Genomic DNA, 23,264 nt, shown 5'->3' with positions numbered 1-23,264 from the left:
TATTGTAGTACTTTGACCACACTTTCAGTGTTTTCTTGCTGCAGAAGTGTTTATTTTAATGAAAGACACTTCCCACGCGTGCTCTGCGGTTGGGCCGATGGCGCTGCCTGGGTTTCGCTGCCTGCCCCAGAGCCGCTCACGCCGTGCAGAGGCAGGGCGGGTGACTAAGGGACAAATCAAGTCTGGGCTGGCAAAGCCTCAGCAGGCATTACTGAGACACCTCTGGGCTTCAGCGTCCTCACTTTGTATTTTCCAGTAATAGAAATGAAAAATGTGACAGCGTGGTAAGTATCAAGCAATATACTTAATGTGTCTAGGCTTTTCTGATAAGCAGGTGTTACATTTACATTTGTCTCCTAATTACAAGGGTTATACTTGGTCTTTTTTGGGAAGTGGATTCTTCTTTTTCCAAATTAACATATTTTGTGTGTAAATTGTAAGTAGAGCTTACATGGCTCAAGATACCATGTAAGTATGTACATGGTATCTTGAGTTTTTGCAGAATATTTTGTGTGTAAATTGTAAGTAGAGCTGTATGTACATGGTATCTGAGTTTTTGCAGGATCTCAAAACCAGCACTGGAATTATGTGATGCTACAGTCCTTACTTGCAGTTGTACTGTTTGTTGGAAAATCTTAAATAGGGATAAAAATGCAGTTCCCTTCTTCCAGTGTTGTCAGGATGATTCCGTTCTTTGTCAAGCAGGCTTGTGCTTTTTTTATTTATTATTTTTATTATAAATGCAGTGTGTATCTAAGCAAAATGACAAACAAGAAGTTTACAAAGAAACAGTTAAAAACTGTACTTAATTTTTGTCAAACAGTTTTGAGCGCTATAATACTTGCAGTTAAATACAAATTTTGTTAAGTCTAGATTCCCACATAGGAACAACCTAAGGTAGAAGTGGGTGTGAGTAACAGGGACAGAGAAGTTTCTGATTACTTGTCTTTATTTAGGAAGCTTGTTTGGTCTTTCTACTGCACATCAGGCTTCTGAGGTAGTGGTAGTGTGTAAACTTTAGTGTCTGTGATTTAAGTTAGTTATTGCAGAAATCCTTCAGGCTGCTCTAAATTGCAATAGAAGGAACAAGTTAATTGTACTTTAGATTTTGGGTTTTGTTTTTAAAATGACTCAGGTATAAGTCATGGAAAATTCTGATTACTCCTTAAAACAGAAGACAGACTATGGAAATGTGTACATAAATGTATGTTCTTTTGTATCACAGGTCCTGACTTGAGTCCTTCCTGTATTAGAACTTTGCCTGGCACAATGTTTCCTTCAATACCATAGATCACAAAAGAACTGTAACTGTATCTTAACAAAATTTATTTCAAAACTTGTATACTTCTATCAAATTCTCATTAGTCTTCAGCATTTTAAATAAAAGCCTGTTAGTGTTTCTAGTGGCTTTTCACTAGGAAAGAAAATTGCTGCTTGCTGTTGAGAAAGTGAAATTCATGACTGGGCTGTAAGCCCTGCCATATCCTTTTGATAGGTACTTTTGTTTATGTCTGTCTTTAAAATAAAATTGAGAAAATAGTCACAAGAGCTCACCTCTGAAACTTTCTGTCTCTAGGAACCTTTTTGAAAAGATACATTTTGGATTGTACACACAGCCAACAAGGGGGAAGGAAAACAGCAAAAAACTGAAGGAAAAAAAATTTGATACATTCTGTTCCTTGAGTTCTGGGATATGCTGTCTCTAACTTGGACTGTTTGATGTTTTATAGGAGAAAAAATACTGCCAGAAATAGTCACTCACTGTAACTATTTGCCTTTCTGTTGGAGGCTTGCAATGTTTACAGGGATACAGTAAAACACTGAGTCATAAAAACTTGGTATATTGTATTCCTAAGTTTAAAACTAGATAGTGCAGATAAAGCAGACCGAATGTTCTGTGACTGTAACCATAATAATGTAATGCTTTTCTAGCAGCACATTAAGACAAGACTCCTAGAAACATTGGTGAACTTGCTATGGTATAAGAGGCCTATTACTGCTACTGAGTAAATAGGATTCCTTTCTCTCTTTTTTTTTTTTTTAATTTTTTTTTTTTTAATATTTGGTAGAATTTCAGTGTTTGTAGTCCACACAAATAGAAGTGTTTGAATATTTGTATCACCTCCTCTTTTAGTCTTTTCTGGTTAAGTAGAAAATCAAGGGCATGGTCCAATTATGCGAAGAGATTTTTAAGAACTTGGAATTTATTAGTATACAAAATTTTGTTAAGCATCTCTGTGCCATTACACAGAGCATACTGTACAGGCAGTATAGCCCTGTGTGATGGACTGAATGCCCCATGCAATGAGGGAAGGTTATGGAGCAGATTATCTGGAGTGATATCATGTGGCATGTGCAGGACAACCAGGGGACCTGTCCCAGTCAGCATGGTTTTGGTAAAGATGGGTTCTGCTTGACCAACTTATTGTACTGCTATGACAAGGTCTAGTGGGCGTTGCTTGCCTGGGCCTTAGTAAAGCTTCTGATGCCTTTTAATTTTCTTTTTTTTTTTTTTTTTTTTTTTTTTTTTTTTTTTTTTTTTTACAAAGAACATTTTAATCATACTGACCTGTTACATTTGATCTTCTTTTGAGTTATTTTAAACTGTTTCGTAATGGTACCATATAATCTCTGCTTTATCTAGAATAAAGTCTGTATTTTGGAAGGCCTAGTTCCTTATCTTTTATTTTTTTGGCTGTTGATTTGAACTTTCTTCTGCAGAATGATAGAGAGAATCCCCAACCACGATTAGCTGCCCCTTCCAGAAGCTGGTGTGATACACTTCCAGTCTGTGATACTGATTCCAAACATAGATGCTTATCTGAATTAAGAAGGTTATGTGTGTGTGTGTTAAGTAAGAAAGAACACTCTATTGTTCTTCCTCATTCCTGTCTTGTGGGTAGCAGGGAACCCGAGGCGTGTTCCTTCCCACGTGCCATCTTTATAGCCATGGACTTTTGCTCCCCAGACAACTTCTTACCCCTCTGGAATGAAGACCCTCTTTTAAGTGAGTTTCAGTTTCTGTAAAACAAAACTCTTATATGAGTTGTTTGATATCATTATTAAAAAGGGGAGGACTTTCTATACAGATTTTAGTATTTATCCTTGTAGTACAATTAACTGTATAATTTTCCCATTGTCTTGTGTTTACTTCACTTTGAAGAAGTACCTGAAACTTGCATGACAAAGTTTGTAACTGTAATATAATAATCAATTTTTAATTTTTTTTCTTTTTGCCATCTGGTAAGTACAGAAACTCAAAATATTAAGAGAACTGTTGCACCAGATGCAGTATTCTGAAGAATGAAGTGAGAGAGTGCTGGGTGAAGGAAACACAAGGTGTCCTTGCTTCACAAACTGCTGTTTAGGATTGAAACATTGCAATTATTTTTAACATTTTCTTTTGGAAGGAGGTGAGCGAGTGTTACTGAACTTGACCAGAGTTACAGGTTTATAAAAACTATGTTATACTGTGTGTAAATATTCAGAACAAGAAACTTGTTTAACTTCTTTATAAAGCTACATCTAATTTTCTCACTACCATAGAAAGATTTGTCATAGTACAGACTGTTCTGTCAAGGCATGGATATGATTATGGAAACTTCTATGTGAAACTGGATCTGAAAATTTCTGAATTAAAATATGGGATTTTTCCAGAAGAAAATAATTGTTGGAGCTTTATTTTATCTGTTATATATTTTATTGGCTTTCTAGGCCTCTGGTAGTGATTGAAGTAAGCTCTGTAACTCTGGAGCTGTAGTTCTCAGATCTCTAAAACACTGGGTTTTTTTACTTGGTTTCTGGGTGTACTTGACTGTTGAAGCCAGTAGTGACATTTAGTTTTCCAGAAAGTCTTTGCAGTACATGGCTCCTACTTCTACTGGTTAAGGAAGATAATAGTGCTTCAATTCTCCTTAATATCAAAATAGGTTTTGAAGAAATTGGAGGGCTGCAAAATCTTACAGACTAGAAATAATGATAATAATTATGATGATGATGATGTGTTTCTTAGAGAATCCAAATTCTCTTTCCCTGCCATTCTTTGTCATAAATGAGTTTGCTGAGCTTAAAAGATATTTTTAGCATTACAACTTTTAAATATTTGGATACTGTCTCTTTTTAACTATGTAACTTTACTTACAAGTCAGGTTTTCCACATTATGTTGCTTTCATGATGGTTTGGCAGTGGCTATCCTCTTTTGAAGCTCTAGCACTTCAAAGAGCTGCATGGTTGTTTCCATTTGTGCTTGGTAACAAGAGTGTGACAATGTCTCAATTTAGTTTTTTGGTGATGGCAGTTAAAAAGGAAAAAAAATCAGCAACAGCACTCAATAATATTTTGGGACTTAGTTGTGCCAAGGCACCGTGTTCCTTGTTCTGTGTGTGGGTGTGGGTTATTGGGGGGTGTGGCTGCACCGCCCCGCCAAGGCACGGCTGGGCCAGGGCATGGCTTTGGCTGCCGCCTTTGCCTTGCGTTGTACGGTACAGAGCACAGCAGTGAGGGCACAGAGGTACCAGTTAGTAACCAGTGTGTGCTTACTGACATCCAGAGGGACTTCAGCTGAATTCCACATCTTTCACTGCTATTTTAACCATACTGCTGAATAACACAACTGACAGCTGGCAGTAGCTTAACTTGTAGAAGTAACGCGAGTGCAAGATATGTGGTTGTTCTGTTTTATTTTTCCTCTTTCTAGATCAGAGATTTAGGGATATCGCAGTATGCTGTTAACCTTAGGTCATATTTCAAGCTTTGGTAGATGATTATAAACTGGGATTAAAAAAAAAGTAATTATTAAAGCATTAATCAATGATCTTGTGATAACATTGTAGCAATAGATCCATAGTTGTCGATCCTAGCTTTTCTGTAGAGGATTTTTGGTGTAATGTGTATTGACAGAATTCTTTAAGTTGGTATCTTCAAAATAAAAACAAGTTGAAACTTCCCAGAGGCAGCTGAATTAAGCCTGTTCATGGCTTTCCTGCCCACGTGCTCTGCTAAATAAAATAATACAGTTTTTTCATGAAACGAGGGAGAGCTATAAAGGTGGCTTTACTGTGATATTAAATCTATCTTGAGAGCTTTCCCAGAAATATGAATATAGTAATTACATGATTAAAAAATAAGGAAACTTTTTGGGTTGTGCACTTCCTCAGGCTATTAACCTAACCACTAATTAAGCAACAGGAAATTCCAGACCTGAAAGTTTCATTATTGCTATACTGAACTGTGAAAATATAAGTGTGTTAATGAGGATTTCATTATAGCCATCTGTAACTTGTTTTTAAATTGTATTAAGGCAGGAAAAACATAATATACCATCTGTTACCTAGCTATATCAAATTGACGTGAAAAATATTGGAAAAAAATTCCCCCAGTTTACAACCCTGGTTGTCTCTTATTTCTTATCTTTTATTCCACCATTAATCCCATGCCAGTACTACCTAGCAACATGTAGTAACGTGTCATTTACTCCTTAAATGATGTATTTGGTTCGCTGAGACATTTCTGTAACGTGTGTACCTGGGGGGAGGAGATGCTGACTTCCCAAAATGATAATTTCTGGGTGATTAATGACCTCTTAATTTTAATGTCATGTTCTCTCAAGATGGTCTGAATCACCAAAACTCAGAAGTTGAGGATTGTCTTGCAATTTACAGTTGTTTTTGGTTTTAAGTGAACAAAACTTCTGGATAACATCTCTTAGTATGCTCTTATTCTCTGAACTAGTGAGCATGAATTGAAGCATTTTGCTTATTAGAGGCTGGGGAGTTTGCAACTTTTACCTTAACCCTTGTGTTCCTCTGTACAGCTTAATTGTCACAAGCTATCCCGTCTCTTGATTTCTGATTCTCCTTGACCTTAACAGTGAGGGAAGTTGTCATGTATTACCCTGCACTTACCAAGAAATATTATGGATTCTTGATTGTCAGAAGTTTGTAGGTGTAATGCAAGTGGGGCCGTAGGTGAGAAGAAGGTGGTGGTCCCATGGAAAAAGTTACAGAACTTGCTCTTGGAGGGGTGGGACAGACAGTTGGCACAGAAGAGAATACTGAAACAATTTTGGAATAGTGAGGCAGATCCGTTGCAGCTGTGATGAAATAATTACTCAGTAAGGTCAAAAAACGTGCTAGTTTTTGCATATTACCTTTTGTGTTAGTTGGATCTATAATGTTAAAATGAGGATAAAAGGTTGTAATAGAGGTAGAGAAGTGAAGAGGTCAGGCACCAATTTATCAAAGTCTTGCTGTCAACAGGCAGCCCAAATACAGGCTTGTCCTTTGATCCACAGGTGTTTTCTGAGTAGGTACTGTCTTTTTTGTTCTGGATTTGCACAGCATCTAGGACAGCTTTGTTGAGGCCTCTTACTTTATTTGGGGCAAACTAAATTTAGTGGCTGAATTTAACAATAAAAATCTGTTTCTCTGCGGACTCATGCAACAAGCACAGTTAGAATGAAATGAGGAACTCTTTGATGTAGCAGTGTAAGTACAATGTAAATGTCTTAAGGCTGTGTAAAGAGAAAACAATCTAAGGGCTGTGCTGACCAAATGTATGAGGAAAAGCCCACTGGCACAGTCGTGCTTGTCATTTAAAAAGCTTCTCCTGGTCTCTACCCCAAAGCTTTTTAGGAAACTAAACAAGCCTGGCATAAGACAGCAAACCTTGCGTGGCTATGTAATTTGCCCCAATAAGAACAGTGAGATGGGAAATATTCTGTTGTGAAGGTGAGGCCATGCCACCTTGGAGTTCCATAGGAATTTGTGCTGGAACTCCTAGTTCAATATATTAATAGTGTAAGAAAGCAGCTGAATAGCAAGGTGACATTTTGATGACAGTAAAAAGTTATTATTCGTTGTGATAAGAGGAGATATGAGTGAGGACTTGCAGAAAAGATTTCAAAACTAAATGGATAATAAAATGAGATTAAATTCACTTTAGATAGATTACTACAAATCAGTTTGCCATGCACATTAGCAAAGGAACAGAGAACAAAAGGGAAACCAGGATTTCGCCAGTGTATAAGTATCCGATGCCAATACAGTGCATGGTTCTGGTCTCTGCCATATCCACAGGGATGTAGTAAACAGAAGGTTCAGAGAGAATCAAGAGAGAGGGTCAAAGGTGAGATATGGCTTAAGGGACATGAGAGCTGAGACCATGTCATTGTGTTCTTACATTTACTTTTTGTCCTTGTGCCAATTTGTCACGTTCTAACTGTTCCAAGTAAGTGAAAGGAGAACATGCAGCAGAATTGTCTAATGGTGATGCATGAAATCCTTAAACCAAATGTTAACTAATGGTAAAATAATTAAGTCCCACTTATTGTTGAGTGATGATACAATCTAAAATCAGCTTTCCTCGCTGAAGTATGACTTGCATAAGAAAAAGAAGTTCTTGGTCGGTTTCCAAGCCATTTGGAGCCTCTTGTGTATGCTCTCTTTTCCAATTCTTTTTGATTTAACAAAACTATTTGCCTTTCCCTGGAGACTTTACTGTGTTGGTCCATCATGGGTGAGATGTCAGCTCAGTAGGTACAATGCAACTGAAGAAACAGAGTACTTAATAAAGCAAGAATTTAATCTGGAAGAATGCCATTTTTACCCTGGTAATCTGTGTTTCCTGCTATTCCTGCTGCTTTCAGACTTCAGTTTCTCATGGATATTATTTAAAAAAATAATCATTATAATTTCAGGGTTAGATGAAATATCAGATAGTTTTAAAAGACGGCCTTTTGTTTATAACAATAGAGACAATAGGGTCAAAGAGTTCCCAGCTTCACAGATATGTCCCTATTAGGGATTTTTAAAACCAGATGATTCTGGGAAGCTTTTGCATAAACAGATTATTGATACACATCCATTGAGTTGTAACAGTGCATTGGGCTTCTGGAGTTGTGGTTTGGTTGGTTTTTGTTGTCCCCATTGCAAAGGTACTAAATGCTCTGGGTAATCACAGACAGATGAATCTGAAAGTATTAAAGATCTAAGAATGAATACTGGGAATTGGTTTATTTTCCTCACTAGTACATACAAGTCTTAACATTTTGGTCTTGGAAACAATTCTATGGATTAAAAAGCATGAAAGATCTGTATTTAAATGTGACCGGTGCAGGGACCTCTCTGGGAAGTGTTTTGTATTTAGCCCTATACTGTCATTCTATTTAGCAAAATATAATTCTTTTGCTTCTTTTAAATGTACACATGAGAAATTATAAAATAAATTGCAGTTTATGGTGCATACATTCATTGCTGATACTATTCAGTTGATGTTTGTTTAGGAACTGTTTTTACACAGCAATATCAGGATTTGTAATTTAAGAAGATGCTTTATGGAAAAATGAGAAGCACTTTAAAATTCTAAACCAAATTCTAACAAAACTTTTAAATTCCATTCCTTTATATGGTGGTTTTCTTTTTTTCCTAATACCCTGTGTAAGTTCTCCTCCTTCCTCATCTTTTAATATTCTTGCAATTTACCTTCTACAAGTATTCTGGCAACTTAAAAGACAAAAACAAAACCGCAAAAAGCAAGTAATTATGCTGGGTGATACTGGGGAAACAGTAAAAGTAACCTCTGTCAGATGAAGGGAAAATGGCCAGGTACATACTTGTAGAAATGGGAAAATTTCTGTCCTTTCAGGTTATCTGAGATGTTGGGCACTTACTTGTGGTCAGTGGTATTAAATTCTGTTGGTCACTCCCTGAATGAAAGCCCTATGATTTTTCAGCAGTGATAAATTTACTGCCTACTCTAAGAAAGCTATAAGGAGGATATTTGCTAACTAGATAAACTGCATGTAAAATAACCACAAGATAACAGAGGGACTAAAAAAAACCCAGAGGATTTATTACTGTGAGTATTAATTGTATATTTCTAGCTGTAGCCTTTAGACCCAGATAACAATTAAAGCTTCCAGTTGAGTATCTCAAATACTGTGTCCTGTGTGGGATATAGCAGCCACAGGAAATATGTTGGTGTTTTAGCCAACACTGATAACCCTGTATGCACCAAACCTTTCCTACAGGCAGTCTTGTCCTGCAAGCCTGGCTGCATCTGCATTATTGCCCCCTCCAGCTTATAAATCGAGTGAAAGGATTTTTATTCTTTTATTGTTAACTATTGAAGTTTGGTTGCAGAGTGCATTTGACTTGGAACACAACTGATTCATTTAATTGTTTCATTCAGCCTTACACACATTTAGGCAAAGCTGACGTACATTTCTGTTTTGTCTGGCATTAATGTGTGACAGATGCTGGTGGTAGGACTTCTCAGGTAGGAAAGGTTAGGTAAGGAACTGTCAGTGATGTTGTTTACTCAGCACACAGGCACTCACACAGATGTTTTCCTCCCACTGAAGCACTATTCAAGCCACTTTGAAACACACTGTGGCCTGATACAGATCTTGGAAGCAACGTTTACCAATGATAGAAACCTGCAGGATGTTGCCAGTGATGACAGCACTTGCCCTAAGAGTTTGTTGACTGCATTCCTTCCCAGTCCCTGGGCAGACTCAGCTGCAAGCAGCCCTCCCATGGCTGAATGCATTAGGGCTGACTTTGGGAAGAGGTAACTGAATCAAGAATTGCTTTTAAGCTGCTTTTAAGCAGCTTCTGGTTTTAATTGACAATGAGGTCAAGCTTCTGTAAATTATCCTACTTTAAACACTTCTGAGTTGTTTTTGGTTTTGTGATAGCATAAATATTGTACTTGGCTTGTAAAATTGATTTGTGAAAATCTTAAATTTCAATAATTTTGTATGTAGCACTGATAATGAAATTAACTGGATGTAAATGGTATTTGCCTCTGTTGTCTAAATATTCCATTAATCCCTAGTATATGCTCACCTGAGGTGTTTAGTTGGATGTCTCACAGGCAGAGAAATGGGGAAGGCTAAATAGCATGGATGGAGGGACTAGTCCTAATTCTAAAAATTCCCATTAAACTTGTTTTGTGTGAATAAAAGGGTGTGGAAAACAGGATTGGATTCTTTTTATGGTATAAAGCCACAGAAGACACAACAAAGCTACTTAATACTCTCTTTTGAATTGGCTGAAGTAGATATGTTGGGATTACAGCTGTACAAATCTCTAGATGTACTCGGCAGGCTGTTTGGTCAGGTGGTGGGATTATAAATAGGTAGGCTTACTGATGTCAGCAGTAGCGGAAGGGAGCAACAGTGAGCTTGCCATGCACACACACACACCCTCCCTTCTACCTCCATATGCTATTGAAGGAAACTCACCTGATATTAATGGAGAAGAAGCACCTGTACTATCTTGGAGGTAAGCAGAAAAGTCATGTAATCAATTTTAGCTTTTATTTTTTCCTTCTCCTTGTTTAGAGGCTGAGCAGAATGGCTTAAAAGTAATATTTGTGTTGTGTTGTCCTAACACCTGCTGTGAGGAAAAAATATTTACCAATAATTATCTATCCTCAGTAGCATGTAAGTTCTTGCTCTTGGAGGGAACACAGAATTCAGGTGTAGGGCAGTACATATATTACCAGAACTTAAATATGGGCCTGTACAGAGGAAGAAGAATTAATGTCTGTTGTCATTTTTCAGACAAAGTATGTAATAATTCTACAAGAGGTTTTTTAAATTACATCTCTGGCTAAAATATGAGGGTGTGTAAAGATGTTTATCCATGTGGACAGACTGCTGAAATTTCAGTGGTACATTTCTGGATATAGAAGCTGTTGCCTATTTTATTTTAAATTGATATTTGGTGCTTAGAAACTCAGATGAGGTTTTTGAGATTATTTTAAGTGAGGAATGCTGTTATTTCATGCAGACTGTAAGGCTTTTCTGATTTCTTTGATTTGCATCAGATTTTGATCTAAAATTTTGTTGGGGGAAAAAAGCCCCACTAGTTGCTTGTAATACTTTGTAAAAGTTGATTCTTTTAGTGTTTAATATGGTAGAGTCCTTGCTGTGTATTCTGTATGTTCCTTGTATATTGTATACTGGTTTCATTTCTCATGGAAGGCATTAAAATATTTTGTAGTACTTAAATTGACTAAATTCCTAAATAACTGCATAATGCCAAGATGGACTTTGCTTTCAGCAACAAAGAATTTAAGAAACAGTGTTCATCTGAACTTCTTGTAGGAGTCAGTATTCTGCTGGCACTGTGTCGTCTGTTAGCATGTTAAAAACTCAGCGGTGAAGTATATTGGCTGTAAACTGGCTGTGGTAGAGAAAGTTGGAAAGGATGCAGGGGTGAATATAGAAGTGAATTATAGCAGTTAGAGCAAAGCATTCATTAGGAAAGTTTCTTTACATTCCTCAGAGCACACTGATGATGATTATAATCATTATTATATAAATAAGAATTTTCCCCTACTTTATATTTAATGCTGAAGGCCTCTACATTTTTACAGAAAGTGCAGAGGCTTTCTAATGGAAGTGGTTATCCAAAATAGCTTTGGTGTTACCATCATGCAGGGAGCCAGCTTTCTTCAAAGAAATATCTTCTTTCTTCAAAGAAATACCTTCTTTTTTCCTTTCCTCTTGCCTGTGCAAGAATCTAGTGAGAAGTGGATGCAGGGGATTTTGAGAGTGCAGATATAAGCAGAGAAAGAGGATAATGGCAGCTCTTGTGTGTAGATGGGGATGAGTTTGGAGACAAAATAGGAGCATTCATCTGGGGCCCTGAGCTGCCAGCCAATGAGGGAGGTAAAGTTAAAGTAGGACAAAGGGGAGGGAGCTCCTGCTGTCAGTGGCTGCAAAGGTGGCTCTGAATGCTGCTGGTCGGGTTTATGCTGTGCAGAGAGCTTGGATGGGACTTGTGGCTCTGCTTTGTACCGCCCATTGCCCCTCAGAGTGCCTGAGATGAGGCTGGGGCTCCAGCAGCAGCACTGGCATTTGAGGAGATAGTGTATGTGACCCTGTTACTGAAGGTAAAAGGTTTTTCCTCTTTGCTTTCTGAGGAAGATGCAGGCAAGAGAGTGAATGTTGAGGAGGCAGCTGTAAAGGATGAGCAGGAGAATCTGGTGGCAGGTGGATACTCTAAGCATTCTTTGTTTTGCAAGCAGTGTTAGCCCAAGATGCTCAGTGTTTCTGTTTGGGGAACTGTAGCTACAGTCCTCATATATTGGGAGAAACCTCTTCTTTACATCAAACTTTTCTGGATACTAACTGACAAGATACTTCTCTTGAAATCTAGTGAAGAAAATGCTTGGTTTAGTACAATTTCTTAGCCTAAACTTAACTCTTTTTTTCTTTTTCTTTCCTGTAATGATCAAGGGTGCCTTATTTGCTGACCTGGTTGTCTGTGGAGGAACTCTCTATATATTCACCATGTGTCTCATAGCATCTGTGTATAAATGCATATACATATACACACAGAGGTATTTCTATTTAATCTTGTTCAGGATAGGAAATACTTCCTTCATCCCATTCCCTTCCAATACTTAACATAATCTCTGTTCGTCGTTTTAATAAATTCTCCTATTTTTGGGTTATGTGAATGTACAAAATATTTTAAGTTTAGTAACACTTAGTCTAGGTGGATAAAGGATATAACTGCTAAGAGAAAGTTTCTGGTGAAAAAAGGGAGAAAGCTTATTCTATTCAAAACACTTGCTGGAAAAATTAAAATAAATTGCAGAGTTTTCTGAAGTTGCATTGCTATGCTTTCTCAATTATTCTTCCTATATCTGAGTTTTCAGCTGGGAAGTGCTACTGTTGTTGAACACAGCCTTCTACAGCAGGTAAAAGGAGAGGGGTTGGATTTTGTCTTCCCTGTTAGTGTAGAGTTTCTTAGCTGCTGTCCTGCAGCACTTCATCTGTTACCCACCTACATCTACCCCTCCATAGCTGTGTTTGAGGCATGTATGTCTGTGAGGGAAAAGGGAAGGGTCTGTGTTAGCCTCTTTCCTGGCTGCTGTGAAACTGAGCAGCTCTGCTTTTCTCTTCCTTACCTTTCCCAACCTCTAAATCTATCCAGCCCCTGCCTCCAGTGTTACTTCAAAAACATTATTTTGAACAGGAGATAAAGCAACAGCAGCAAAGCTCAGATAATTGACAATTCTTACTTCTATTGATGTTCAGACTAGCAGCTGGAAAAGCCACAAGCAGAGCTAGGTGCTTCATCTGCAGGCTTTGAAAAGACAGTGGCATTTTACCTGCTTTCATGACTGGGAGTAATGACCAGAAGGACAGATTCAGGTTTTGTTTTATTTGAAAGCCCTCAACTGAGCTTTCTTACTAGTCATGGAAGAAAAACAGCTGTATGAGCAACCTTTTTAGCAGCTCTTGATAAAGATTTGAGGGTTTATTTTTAGTGGAGGTAGCATACGTTTGCTTGAGTTTTAAGTATTTGTTAGATTTATTAGTGTATCAAAGGTTAAGCTCTCCCTTTCAGATCAAGCTGCTCTTTGTTTTCTTTTCCTGTTTATCCAGCCAGTTATATATTACTCAATTACTGTTACAGATTTACTGCTTTTTCTTCCCTGCTCTCCTTCTTTCTGTCAGGCAGTTTTCATAACTGTAAATATAATAAAGGCTAACTGAGCCATACAAGGTTTTTATAGTTTTGAATGCCATTCGGATTTTTTGTTCTTTCTTTTGGTAGCAAATCTAGGTTACTTTCTTTGCATTTTTTACTTTGAGAAAAGGTTGCAAAAATAGATATAAGTGTCTCCCTTCTGCAGAGGTGTATCACACATATACATGCCAGGTTTGTATTTGTATTTTGTGTTAGCCCTATTTACTTCAGAAGTCCAAGTTCTCAGCCTCTTTAGAAGTAATGTCATTGGAACTAATTTTCCAGTTCATTTTATTTGTTAGTTTTGGTTTCATTTTTTTTCCTCAGGAGTAAAGTAAATACTTCTCTTAACACAATGTGTTGTAAAAAAACTTTTGTATCAGAACACATTTCTATAATCCCTCAATGATGATAATAAACTTTGTGCTAATTTAGAGGAGAAGGTATTTTTTCCTTTTCTTTTATCCTCTCCTGCCTGCAAGGATTCTGAGCTTTTGGCTCTCTTCCGAAGAGCAAAGTGATTCTTATGCCTAGAGGGGAGCTAACTGTGTTTTGTTGGATGGTACAAGACAACACTGTCAGCAGCTTTCTGTTCTCAGGAGCTGGGTCTTTCATAAGTTTTAAGTGAGCTTGAATAGATCATTGTAGTATTAATTGTGATTTGGCTTTGAAGGGCAATGAATTAATATTTTTTCCTAGAAAAGTTTAAAATTTGTACTTCAATTAAATTATATGTTTATACCACAGCTAGTGCCCCTTTAATGCTAAGAGAGGCAGAATTAAAAACATGCCCATAATACAGATTTGTGTTTATGTTGTCTCAGAATTGCCTCTTTTTCCTTGTAATAATAGGAAACATTTAGTGAATTATGGCTCAAATACAGTCGCTTCTGTTTTCAAGACTGTCACTGCCATGGGGACAGATAATCAGAGGGGGCAAGTGTCTGTTCCAAATGGTCTGGAGGGAAATGAAGGATTCATTTGCTGCTTTCTTCCTTTTAGTGTGAACAGACATCCAGAGATTCCATTAAGCTTTCACCTTACTGTCATGGTTACTGTCCCAGTCCTGTGATTTATTTCTCTCTAGGATAAGACTGAAAAAAAAAATCTTCAGAGCAATGAGGCTAGCTAGGGGGTAAATCCACACATCCCACTGACCAGGGAAACTTTTTATTTTGCAAGATCTTTGAAAACATGTCCTGATTCCAGGGATACTCCTTTTCTTGATCCACTTTATTTATTGAAAGAGTGGAAATACATTTTACTTTATTTTTTGCTTTCTTTATATCAGAATAAAGGCATGAGTAAGAGAACATCTTCAGATGATTTGTTGTTTGCTGGAACCTCACTGAGTAAATCCATAGAGATAATCTTCAAAGATCACTGAATTAATAATATTATCACCCATAGTATTACTACTGCCATCTCGGTTGATATATCAGTTGCACTATGAATTATTGTGTTGGCAGAGCTACATACACAGTGCCTTGTTTTATGCCATATTATTTTTCTTTATTATTTTAAAATACCAGTATTATTTACTATATTGGTATCCTTTCAGTCTTGGGAATTAGTATAGGGAAGTGCTCTGTAAATAACCTGGTATCACAAAAGATTTACAAACTGCTAATATTAGTTCATCTGCTTGGAAATTGAAATTAAAGTGTGTTTCTGAACTTGGGGGTTTTTTTGGTACCTATTGAGTGACTTGTGAGACTCAGTATTTGTACAATATGACCTCATGTTCTTCCCCAGATAACTAAACAGATGAGTTGAGAATCTGAAAGATCGTATTTCTCTCTGGAGCAGATACAGCAAATATTTTTCCTTTATATCATCCTACATGTATCATAAGCCTGGCTTGAAGGGATAACCTAAGAATGGACATTGTTTGACTCTCATTGATCCATACCTTGATCTTAACATCTAACTGGTGCTTTTATAGTGGAAATAAAGAGAGAGATTGTATCTCAAACAGTGATATTGATGTTGAGATGAAAGCCCAGTATCAAGGCTGATAGTCATGTTATATAGATGCTCTGGGCCTGGCACAGCAAATATTTGGGCTGCTTAACGTTAAGGAAAAATATTAGAATACTACCATACGTCTGACTTAAATGTAACCTTTTTTGAAGCACTTAGTGGCACCCCAAATTTTGTATAGAAACCTGTGTGCCTGCTAATAATTTAGTGAGGATGAGTATAATTTATTTTTAAGTATTTTTCATCTATATTTATGCCTGATATATCTAGGAGTGATTTTTTGAGTGACCTGTCTCGACAACTTCAGTCATGTGCTGGACTATGAGGAGCAGATCAGATACTAATGCTGCAGTTGTCTCCAAGCTTTTTCCTAGCAGGTAGTGTTTGATCTTGAAGGCCTGCAGTGGTGGTGCTGTGAAACCATTATCCACAAAGAGGGAACAGAATAAACACAGTCTAGAAGACAAAACTGTTCTGTAACTGTTAAAGATAAGTATTAGGCTGGGGATCCTTATAGGTCAAACTAGGAGCCTAAATATTTTGTATACCTGTTGGCCAAAATTGATGTATCATTGTTAAAAAAAAACCCAAATCAATGTTTTTAATATAGGCCTGAACTCTTGTTCAACTGTTCCTTGTTTGGGAAGATTATGTGTGAGGTTTTGGCTGTCTGCTTCTACGACACAGCACTGAAACAGCATTGTTGCAATAGTCAGGAGAGAATTATGATAATTGCTTAGGATGAGAGGTTGAAGACGAGAAAAGTTCTAGAAGAAGCTTTGTTACAGTGGGCTTTTTCCTCTCATGATATGATCTTAGTAGAGTTAAATCCTTTTCTGAGTCTGAGTGAAAATAAAACAAAGTGCTGCTTGTAATTTTGGCAAATCTAATTTTGTAAAGTTTGATTAAAAAAACCCCCAAACTAGTTTTTTGTTGTTGTTGTTTTTTGTTTGTTTGTTTGTTTTTTTTTTTTAATAAACCAGTGTTCTTCATAGTGCCCTAAGTCAAATTAACCAACTGAAGTGGATCTGTTGTGCTTAGAAGGTTTTTAATGCACTATGTTTAATGAACTGTTTCAGTACCTCAGAGATAACTGAATTGCAGGTGAGATCATTATCACCATTCCTGTTCTTGGTGAATGAATGCTATAGAAAATTTGAGGAAAGGTTCTGATATTGGAGGTTAGATTCAAAATAATTTCAGTGAGAGTGCTATCGAGCTCTCTTTGTATACCGTCATGTAACTGTGTTCCAAATAGGAAGTTAAGTGCTGTAAACAGTAATATTGATGCTGTAGCCTTTGATTGCACACTAATTTAGCAGATAGATTTCCTCTCTTTTTTTTTTCTCCTTTTTTTTTGGGAAAGAGGTTCTTATTGAAAGGAAATCCTGGTGAAAACTGGAATACCCAGGTCACTGTAAGTTCTAGTATTTCTCTTTATTTTATGTGCCTTTTTCTAGTTACTGATAGTTGAAAATACACTGCTTGTAACTTCCTAACAGGATTTTTTTTTGCAAATCAAATAAATAGATGTGTTATTTATTTACTGTGTCAGACCTTTATTTTAAAAAGTCTTCTATGCATCCAGATCGCTGATATTTTTTTCCTTTGCAAGCATGAAAATTGTTGCGATACAGCAATGCCATTTTCTTCTGTTGAAGGGGGATCCGAAGCACATACGATGTTGACCTTATGGCCTTGGATTTGATTTAAAGATGCACTGTTTTTCTTAAAAATGACAGTCTTCTAGTTGCATTTAGCTGAACGAATTCTTTAATACAGGAATTGTATTGTCACACAGACTGGCAGGAATTGCAGGTGGGACTTCGGAAACTTAAATTTCTAAGAGATATGACTCAGTTCTCTGGGAAACAATATAGTCTCTACAAGATAAGAAAAAACTGTGAGAGCATTGCAGGTGTCCTTCTGACAGCCTTGTCCAGGGCCAGGAAGAATCAAAGAAGAAACATGTATTTATTTTTTTTGCTTTGGCTGAAGCAGCAGTTTAAACAGAAAATTTATATAGAAGCTAATATGTTGGTGTAATTGTTTATTTGGTGATAAACAGTGGGGAACGCATCTCTTCCAGAGAGTTGGGCTTGGTCAGTTTCAGTGTCTGGTGTGTAGGGAAGGTTAGCCAGTTAATGGGACTGAGACCATGGGGACAAGGAATGAGTGAGGACCCACATTGTGTAGGATACTGCAACACAATTTCCAGAGCAATTCTTATTGTTATTGAGTTGTGAACTCATTTGGTTAAAATTCCTCTTTTAATTCCCTCTGTGTTAACTAATTCATAGCTAAGTAAGCTGCAGTTTGATTCATCTTGCAGCTTTCCTGTAATTCTACAGTAGCCATGAAAATGAAAAGGATGTTTTTGGTTCCTTCTAATGTTTATTTTGAAAATTAGAACAGCTTGGCTGGAATCTGTCTGAACATGAAAAGTGCTGTGAGACCACTTACTGAGCACCTTTTTTCCTGGCCTCTGAAATGTTGTTTGTGTATGATGGGGAATTACTGTCTTTGTTATGATTGTATTTTGTCTTAGTAGAAATAACAGGTTTTGTTTTCAGGAGAACAAGATCGATTGACATCTTTCTCTGTCTTTTCAGCAAAATCATTACAAATCAACAGCTCTCGTAGTTTGCTGAGTACTTGGTATAGGTTAAGAAGCAAGAGAGAACCAGGCTTTTGTTGGTTCTTTATGATGGAGAAGTATTTGAATTGGTGGTATAGACTTGGAATTAGTTTTGGTGTTGGGATAAAATGACATCTGGAGGATGCCTTGGTGAGAAAATCATTGGCTTCTTGAATTACAGAGTAGGGAGAGGAGGGTTTGTATGTAAAATCTACCTATACAAGTGTATTTCCACCATCACATGCTTATTTAATCATGGTCACCTGAATTGTTCTTGCTGTCCAGCACCAGTTCTGGGGCTGGGAATGCAGCCCAGCCTGACTATTAAGCAGCTGCTCTCCTGATAAGGCAGAAACACAAGATGAAATAATGAAAAAGCAATGAGACCCCATTGCAAATACTTTGGGGTGAGAAGGATAGATGAGAGAATTAGTGAGGACTGAAGAAACAAAACCATGGCATCTGGGAACAGAAAATGAAAGCATTGGGATCCCTGTTGTTTAATAAGAAGTTGCCAAAAACTTGGCATGACTTCTGAGAAAAGTACACTTGAGATTTTTCCTCCTTTGTGTGGGGTGGGACAGGTAAGCATAACTAACCATAAAGCAGATTCAGATTTCCTAGAAATGGGTGGGGTATGTGGCTCTGCAGTGGGGGATGCGAGGCTTCAGCGACATTGTTAGACCGCCTGACCCCGTGCATGCGTGTTCTTTGTAAATATGTGGAACTTCAGCTGTTGCACAGGGACTTTGATGAGAGTATTTTGGTCAGTTTTAGTTAGATACCGTATGAATAAGCCACATTTATTGCTGTGTGTCTTTAAGTACTCTGGTGATAATAGAGTTCCAGTGATAAAATTGCATTTTTCTACTTAGTGGAAAATAGAGTCTCTAGCATTTGAAAACAAGTCTTTCTGTGACACTTCTCCAAAGAATAGATTCTGTGATAAATAGCTTTTAACAGTCATTTGAAGTCAAAGATGTATGAAAGAGTAAAGAAGGGAGGACAAGCAGTACTAGTTCACATTGGGCCTTTTGGTATTAATGTCATGGTGTAAGTTTTTATGTTTTTGGGATTTTATTTATTTCTAATAGTTGTACTGATGCTCCATACTTGCTAATAATTTATATTTGGCAGTTACATGAAAGCTACAAATCTTGCAAGAAAACCCCCAAAGAAGCTGGGGAGGAATACAAAGAAGTTTGATTTATACATTTTGCAATGTTCAGGGTTCGTGTAACCCTGAAACAATCCAGACAAGCTGCTGTAGAGACCAAAATCAAATTTTCAGCTCATGTTGCACGTCATGAATTGCATAGAAACCCCACCAAACAAATTTAAATCATTGAGAGAGGAGGTATAAATTGTGAATGTGGATCCTCATTCAATGTTTTTGAAAGCCTGTGAGTAGTCCAGATTAGCTTCAAGGGGCTGTGAATAGTTAATTATTCAGCACAGAGTTCTGAAGTTCAAAACTCTAAGCACTTTCAGCAACAGATCAGTCATGTGAAGCCTTGTTACAGTTGTTTTTTGCAATGCTGCTCTGGACCTTGTTTGCTTTTCGTTGTGAGTGACTTTAAACTTTGTTTTCTCAAGAAAGGTGTGTGTTTCTAGTTGTATGCTAGGTTCTTTTTGTTTTAATTCTGAAGGACAATGGTAGGGGTTAATTTATTTCCTTAGGTTTAAAGTAAACAAACTTTGGTACAGCTCCATCTAAATGACAAGCAAATTTTTGGAACCTTTGTGTAATATGTTGAAATGTATTTTAATTTCCTGGTAATATGTCTCCATTCAAGAATATTTATAAGAAATTAAAAATCTGTCATGAGGTATTGTGTCTTGACTGTGTCTTGGTTTTGTTTCTAATGGTAAAATTCTTAATAGTATATTTTCCTTCTGAATATATTGGTTAACTGTGGAGAGTTATTTAAATAAAGGGAGATATTGGACTAGATGTTTTAGGACATGAAAGTCCTGCATTCAGAATTTGCTGTAACATACATATATTAAGAAATAGGGAGGATTTTATGCTGTTTTAGGACTTTTTTATTGAAAAAATTGCAGCTTATTTAGTGATCAGTCCTTGTATTCAAAAGTAAACTGTCTGGTCACTGACATGAGAAAGGGTATAGAGAAAATTGAAATAGATCAGCATAGGTGAGGTGAATATGTGAAAGCATATTGTGAGTGAAATGTCAGGAAATACTACAACACAGTAGAATTAATTATACTGTTATTTTATTACTGTGTAGAAGTTAAATATTGTAGAACTGGTAGGATTTCTTTGATTAATTTTAATAACCAAAAGAAAAATTTGGGGAGGAAAAATGTCATTGTTTGCTCCAGTATCCTGTATTAAGCACACTGGTAGTACAATTGGCTTCATACTGCATAGTACAATATTTCTGTTTATACTAATCCAGTAAATCTCTTTGGAGAATGTGCAAATAGAGTCTTTGCATAAACCAAGGGAGGAAAAAACAACCAACTAATTTATTCTTTCATGGTGCATTAAAGAATTCTTTTTGGCTTGATGTTTATTGGGTGCTTTCTTTTTTTTTTTTTTTTTGTGATGGATACCTTAGGCTGTTTTGTCTTCTGTCACCACTGATAGTATATTTAAGATATTCTCTTGTCCCTTTGTGTTTAGAAAATAATAAAGTATTGTTTGTTTCTGTTTTGAGGCTTGTTAGCTTGTCAGTTTGGAATCATATGTATAAATGCATACTTGATTTTTAACATTTATCTGTTTTTCAGAAGAAAATCTAAGGCACCACCTCCTCCATCTGAAACAAAATCCATTGTTTCTCCATTTGATAACACAGAGCCAACCAACCTCATCATGGAACAGAAAGAGAATGTAATTGATAAAGATATTGAATTATCAGTGGTCCTGCCAGGAGATGTGATCAAGTACACTACAGTGAATGGGAGGTACGTTACACAGAATGGTATTTTTGTTTAATACTATTTTTTGCTCAAGTTTACTCCAACCTTCATCCAGGTTATAATTATTTAGTAAAATGCATGACTTGTGTAAGCCTGAACATAAAGTGTGTCCAAAGAAGAGAGCCGAGTGCAGTGTCAAGATCACAAGTCTTAGGAGGGGTTTACTCCAACCTTCATCCAGGTTATAATTATTTAGTAAAATGCATGACTTGTGTAAGCCTGAACAAGTGTGTCCAAAGAAGAGAGCCAAGTGCAGTGTCAAGATCACAAGTCTTGGGAGGTTTGGGGTTCCCGAGGGAGCTGGGGCTGTGTAGCCTGGAGAAACGGCTCAGGAGGGACCTTATTGCTCTCTGCAGCTGCCTGAAAGGAGCTTGTAGCCAGCTAGGGTTTGTCTCTTCTCCTAAGTAACAAGGGATAGGATAAGAGGAAATGGCCTAAGGGGAGCTTGAGACTGGATATTAGGAAAAATTTATTTGTGGAAAAAGGAAGCATTGGAACAGGCAGCCTAGGCTAGGGAAGTGTAAAAAGATGAATAGATGTGGTACTTAAGGACATGGTTTAGTGGTGGACTTGGCAGTGCTGGGTTAATAACTTGATGATCCTGAAGGCCTTTTTCAACCTAAATGATTCTCTGATTGTAGTATGATTTTTTGGGTATATATGGAAACATCTTCTTAGTACATATACCTACCATTTCACAAGACCGTTTTTTAAGATTCAGAAATTCTGTATGGTACCTGTCAGTATATGTAGCCATACCTGTTGTTTTTTCTAGTCACTAAAAATCTCTAAAACATATCAGTTTGTATGATTCAATGAATTTTTCCATACAAGTTTTGCTTTTTAAAAATGAATTTGTTCATCCTAGTTGAGTACAAAGTTATGTATTCAGTCCTTGCTCAGCACTGCTACCTGTAGACTACTAGCAGTCACCAAAAAACACGTAATCACTTCAGACAAAATCTGTCTACAGCTTTGGATTTCTTTTATCAATTATGTTTTCCTTTGGCTGATTTTAGTTTGAAATGTGTATTTCAGACTGGTAATTGGTGGGATAGATTGTGCGTGTAACTCTCAAGTCACCTTTTGTTCAGAAGGACCTGCACATTTACTGGTGAGCTGAAATCGTAAATCCTGGGACCTAAAATGTTGGTCTACTGAGAAGAGTCCTGTGCAAGGCTGTGTGTGGATCACAGCAATTTGGATGCCAGTTTGTTGCTATCCTAAGCTGAAATAAGACAACCTATTTGTATATTGTCTTGTGTTAGTGTGTAGCCCATGTCTCTCCTGCTGAAACCAAGCAGGCTGACTTATTCTTAGAGATGAAGCTCCATGTGCACACTGTCAGGAGCTTCTTGTTCTTTTTGCTTCCTTTGTCCACACTGATGAGTACCATGGGCGTTCTCTCATGCTTTGCTCAGAACAAAATGCCAGAAAGGAATGTTGCATCTATTTTCACTTGGTCAGATTACATTGTGTATAATTGCTCAGTGTTCAAGACAGGCCTTACAGGCTTATCAGGAATTGCACTCGTTTCCCAATCAGTTTTATTATCCCACAGTTACAGGATTTTTCAATCAAGATACTGTATGTGATTGATTTCATAAGTGACTGTTTTGCAAATAAGAACCAGTATTAGCACTGCTAGGCTCATCTAAGAATGAGGGGAGATGTGCAGGACCTGCAGTCCACTGGGAAGTATATGTCAAACTATCTCTTGTTCTAGCTTTGCTCTGTCTTTATAGTCATTTATCATGATCAAATAGGCATGATCCCTCTAGAAATTACATAAACGGAAAAATTGTTACTTTGCTTCTTTCGTCATTCATAATTGGAGGTGAGCAGCTCTGAAGGTCCTGAGGAGAGAACACCTTTTTAATCTCATAGTAGAAAAAGCAAAATTATGAGTTTTAACAGCTGTGTGCTCAAATTCCATAGTCTACTGGAAGAAACTTTTCTTTATCAAATTGGTTGGGTTGGTTTGCTCCCTGCTTTGGCATAGTGGGTAGCAAGAGCTCTGTAGCACAAAGCAAGGTGTTAATGAAACAAAAATCTGATTATGTAGAAGGTGGAATATGCAAATACATTTATGCTCTGAGATTTCTAGAAAACCTAGAGTAATTTGATGAAGTTAAGTTGCAAATAAATATTTTACTGAAGTTAGATAAAGGAAGACAAGCAAACAATGTACTCTGAGGTA

General features: G+C 37.0%; 1 protein-coding gene across 6 annotated transcripts in view; it reads left to right on the top strand.

The window, feature by feature from the left end:
* COBLL1 (cordon-bleu WH2 repeat protein like 1) overlaps window positions 1-23,264 on the top strand; it is a 78,178-nt gene that overhangs the window by 21,786 nt on the left and 33,128 nt on the right. For 3 of the 6 annotated variants that reach the window (XM_041403437.1, XM_041403441.1, XM_041403439.1), the window contains exon 2: window positions 20,873-21,049. In XM_041403437.1, coding sequence (XP_041259371.1) covers window positions 20,873-21,049 — 177 coding nt within the window. The remainder of the gene's footprint in view (window positions 1-20,872; window positions 21,050-23,264) is intronic. The other 3 variants (XM_041403442.1, XM_041403440.1, XM_041403438.1) reach the window with 2 other exon arrangements.

The sequence above is a fragment of the Onychostruthus taczanowskii genome, unplaced genomic scaffold, assembly GCF_017590055.1.
Source record: "Onychostruthus taczanowskii isolate IOZ18803 unplaced genomic scaffold, ASM1759005v1 scaffold20, whole genome shotgun sequence".
Lineage (NCBI taxonomy): Eukaryota > Metazoa > Chordata > Aves > Passeriformes > Passeridae > Onychostruthus > Onychostruthus taczanowskii.
Note: the sequence above shows the minus strand (reverse complement) of the source record. Positions and strands in the feature narration are given on the sequence as shown.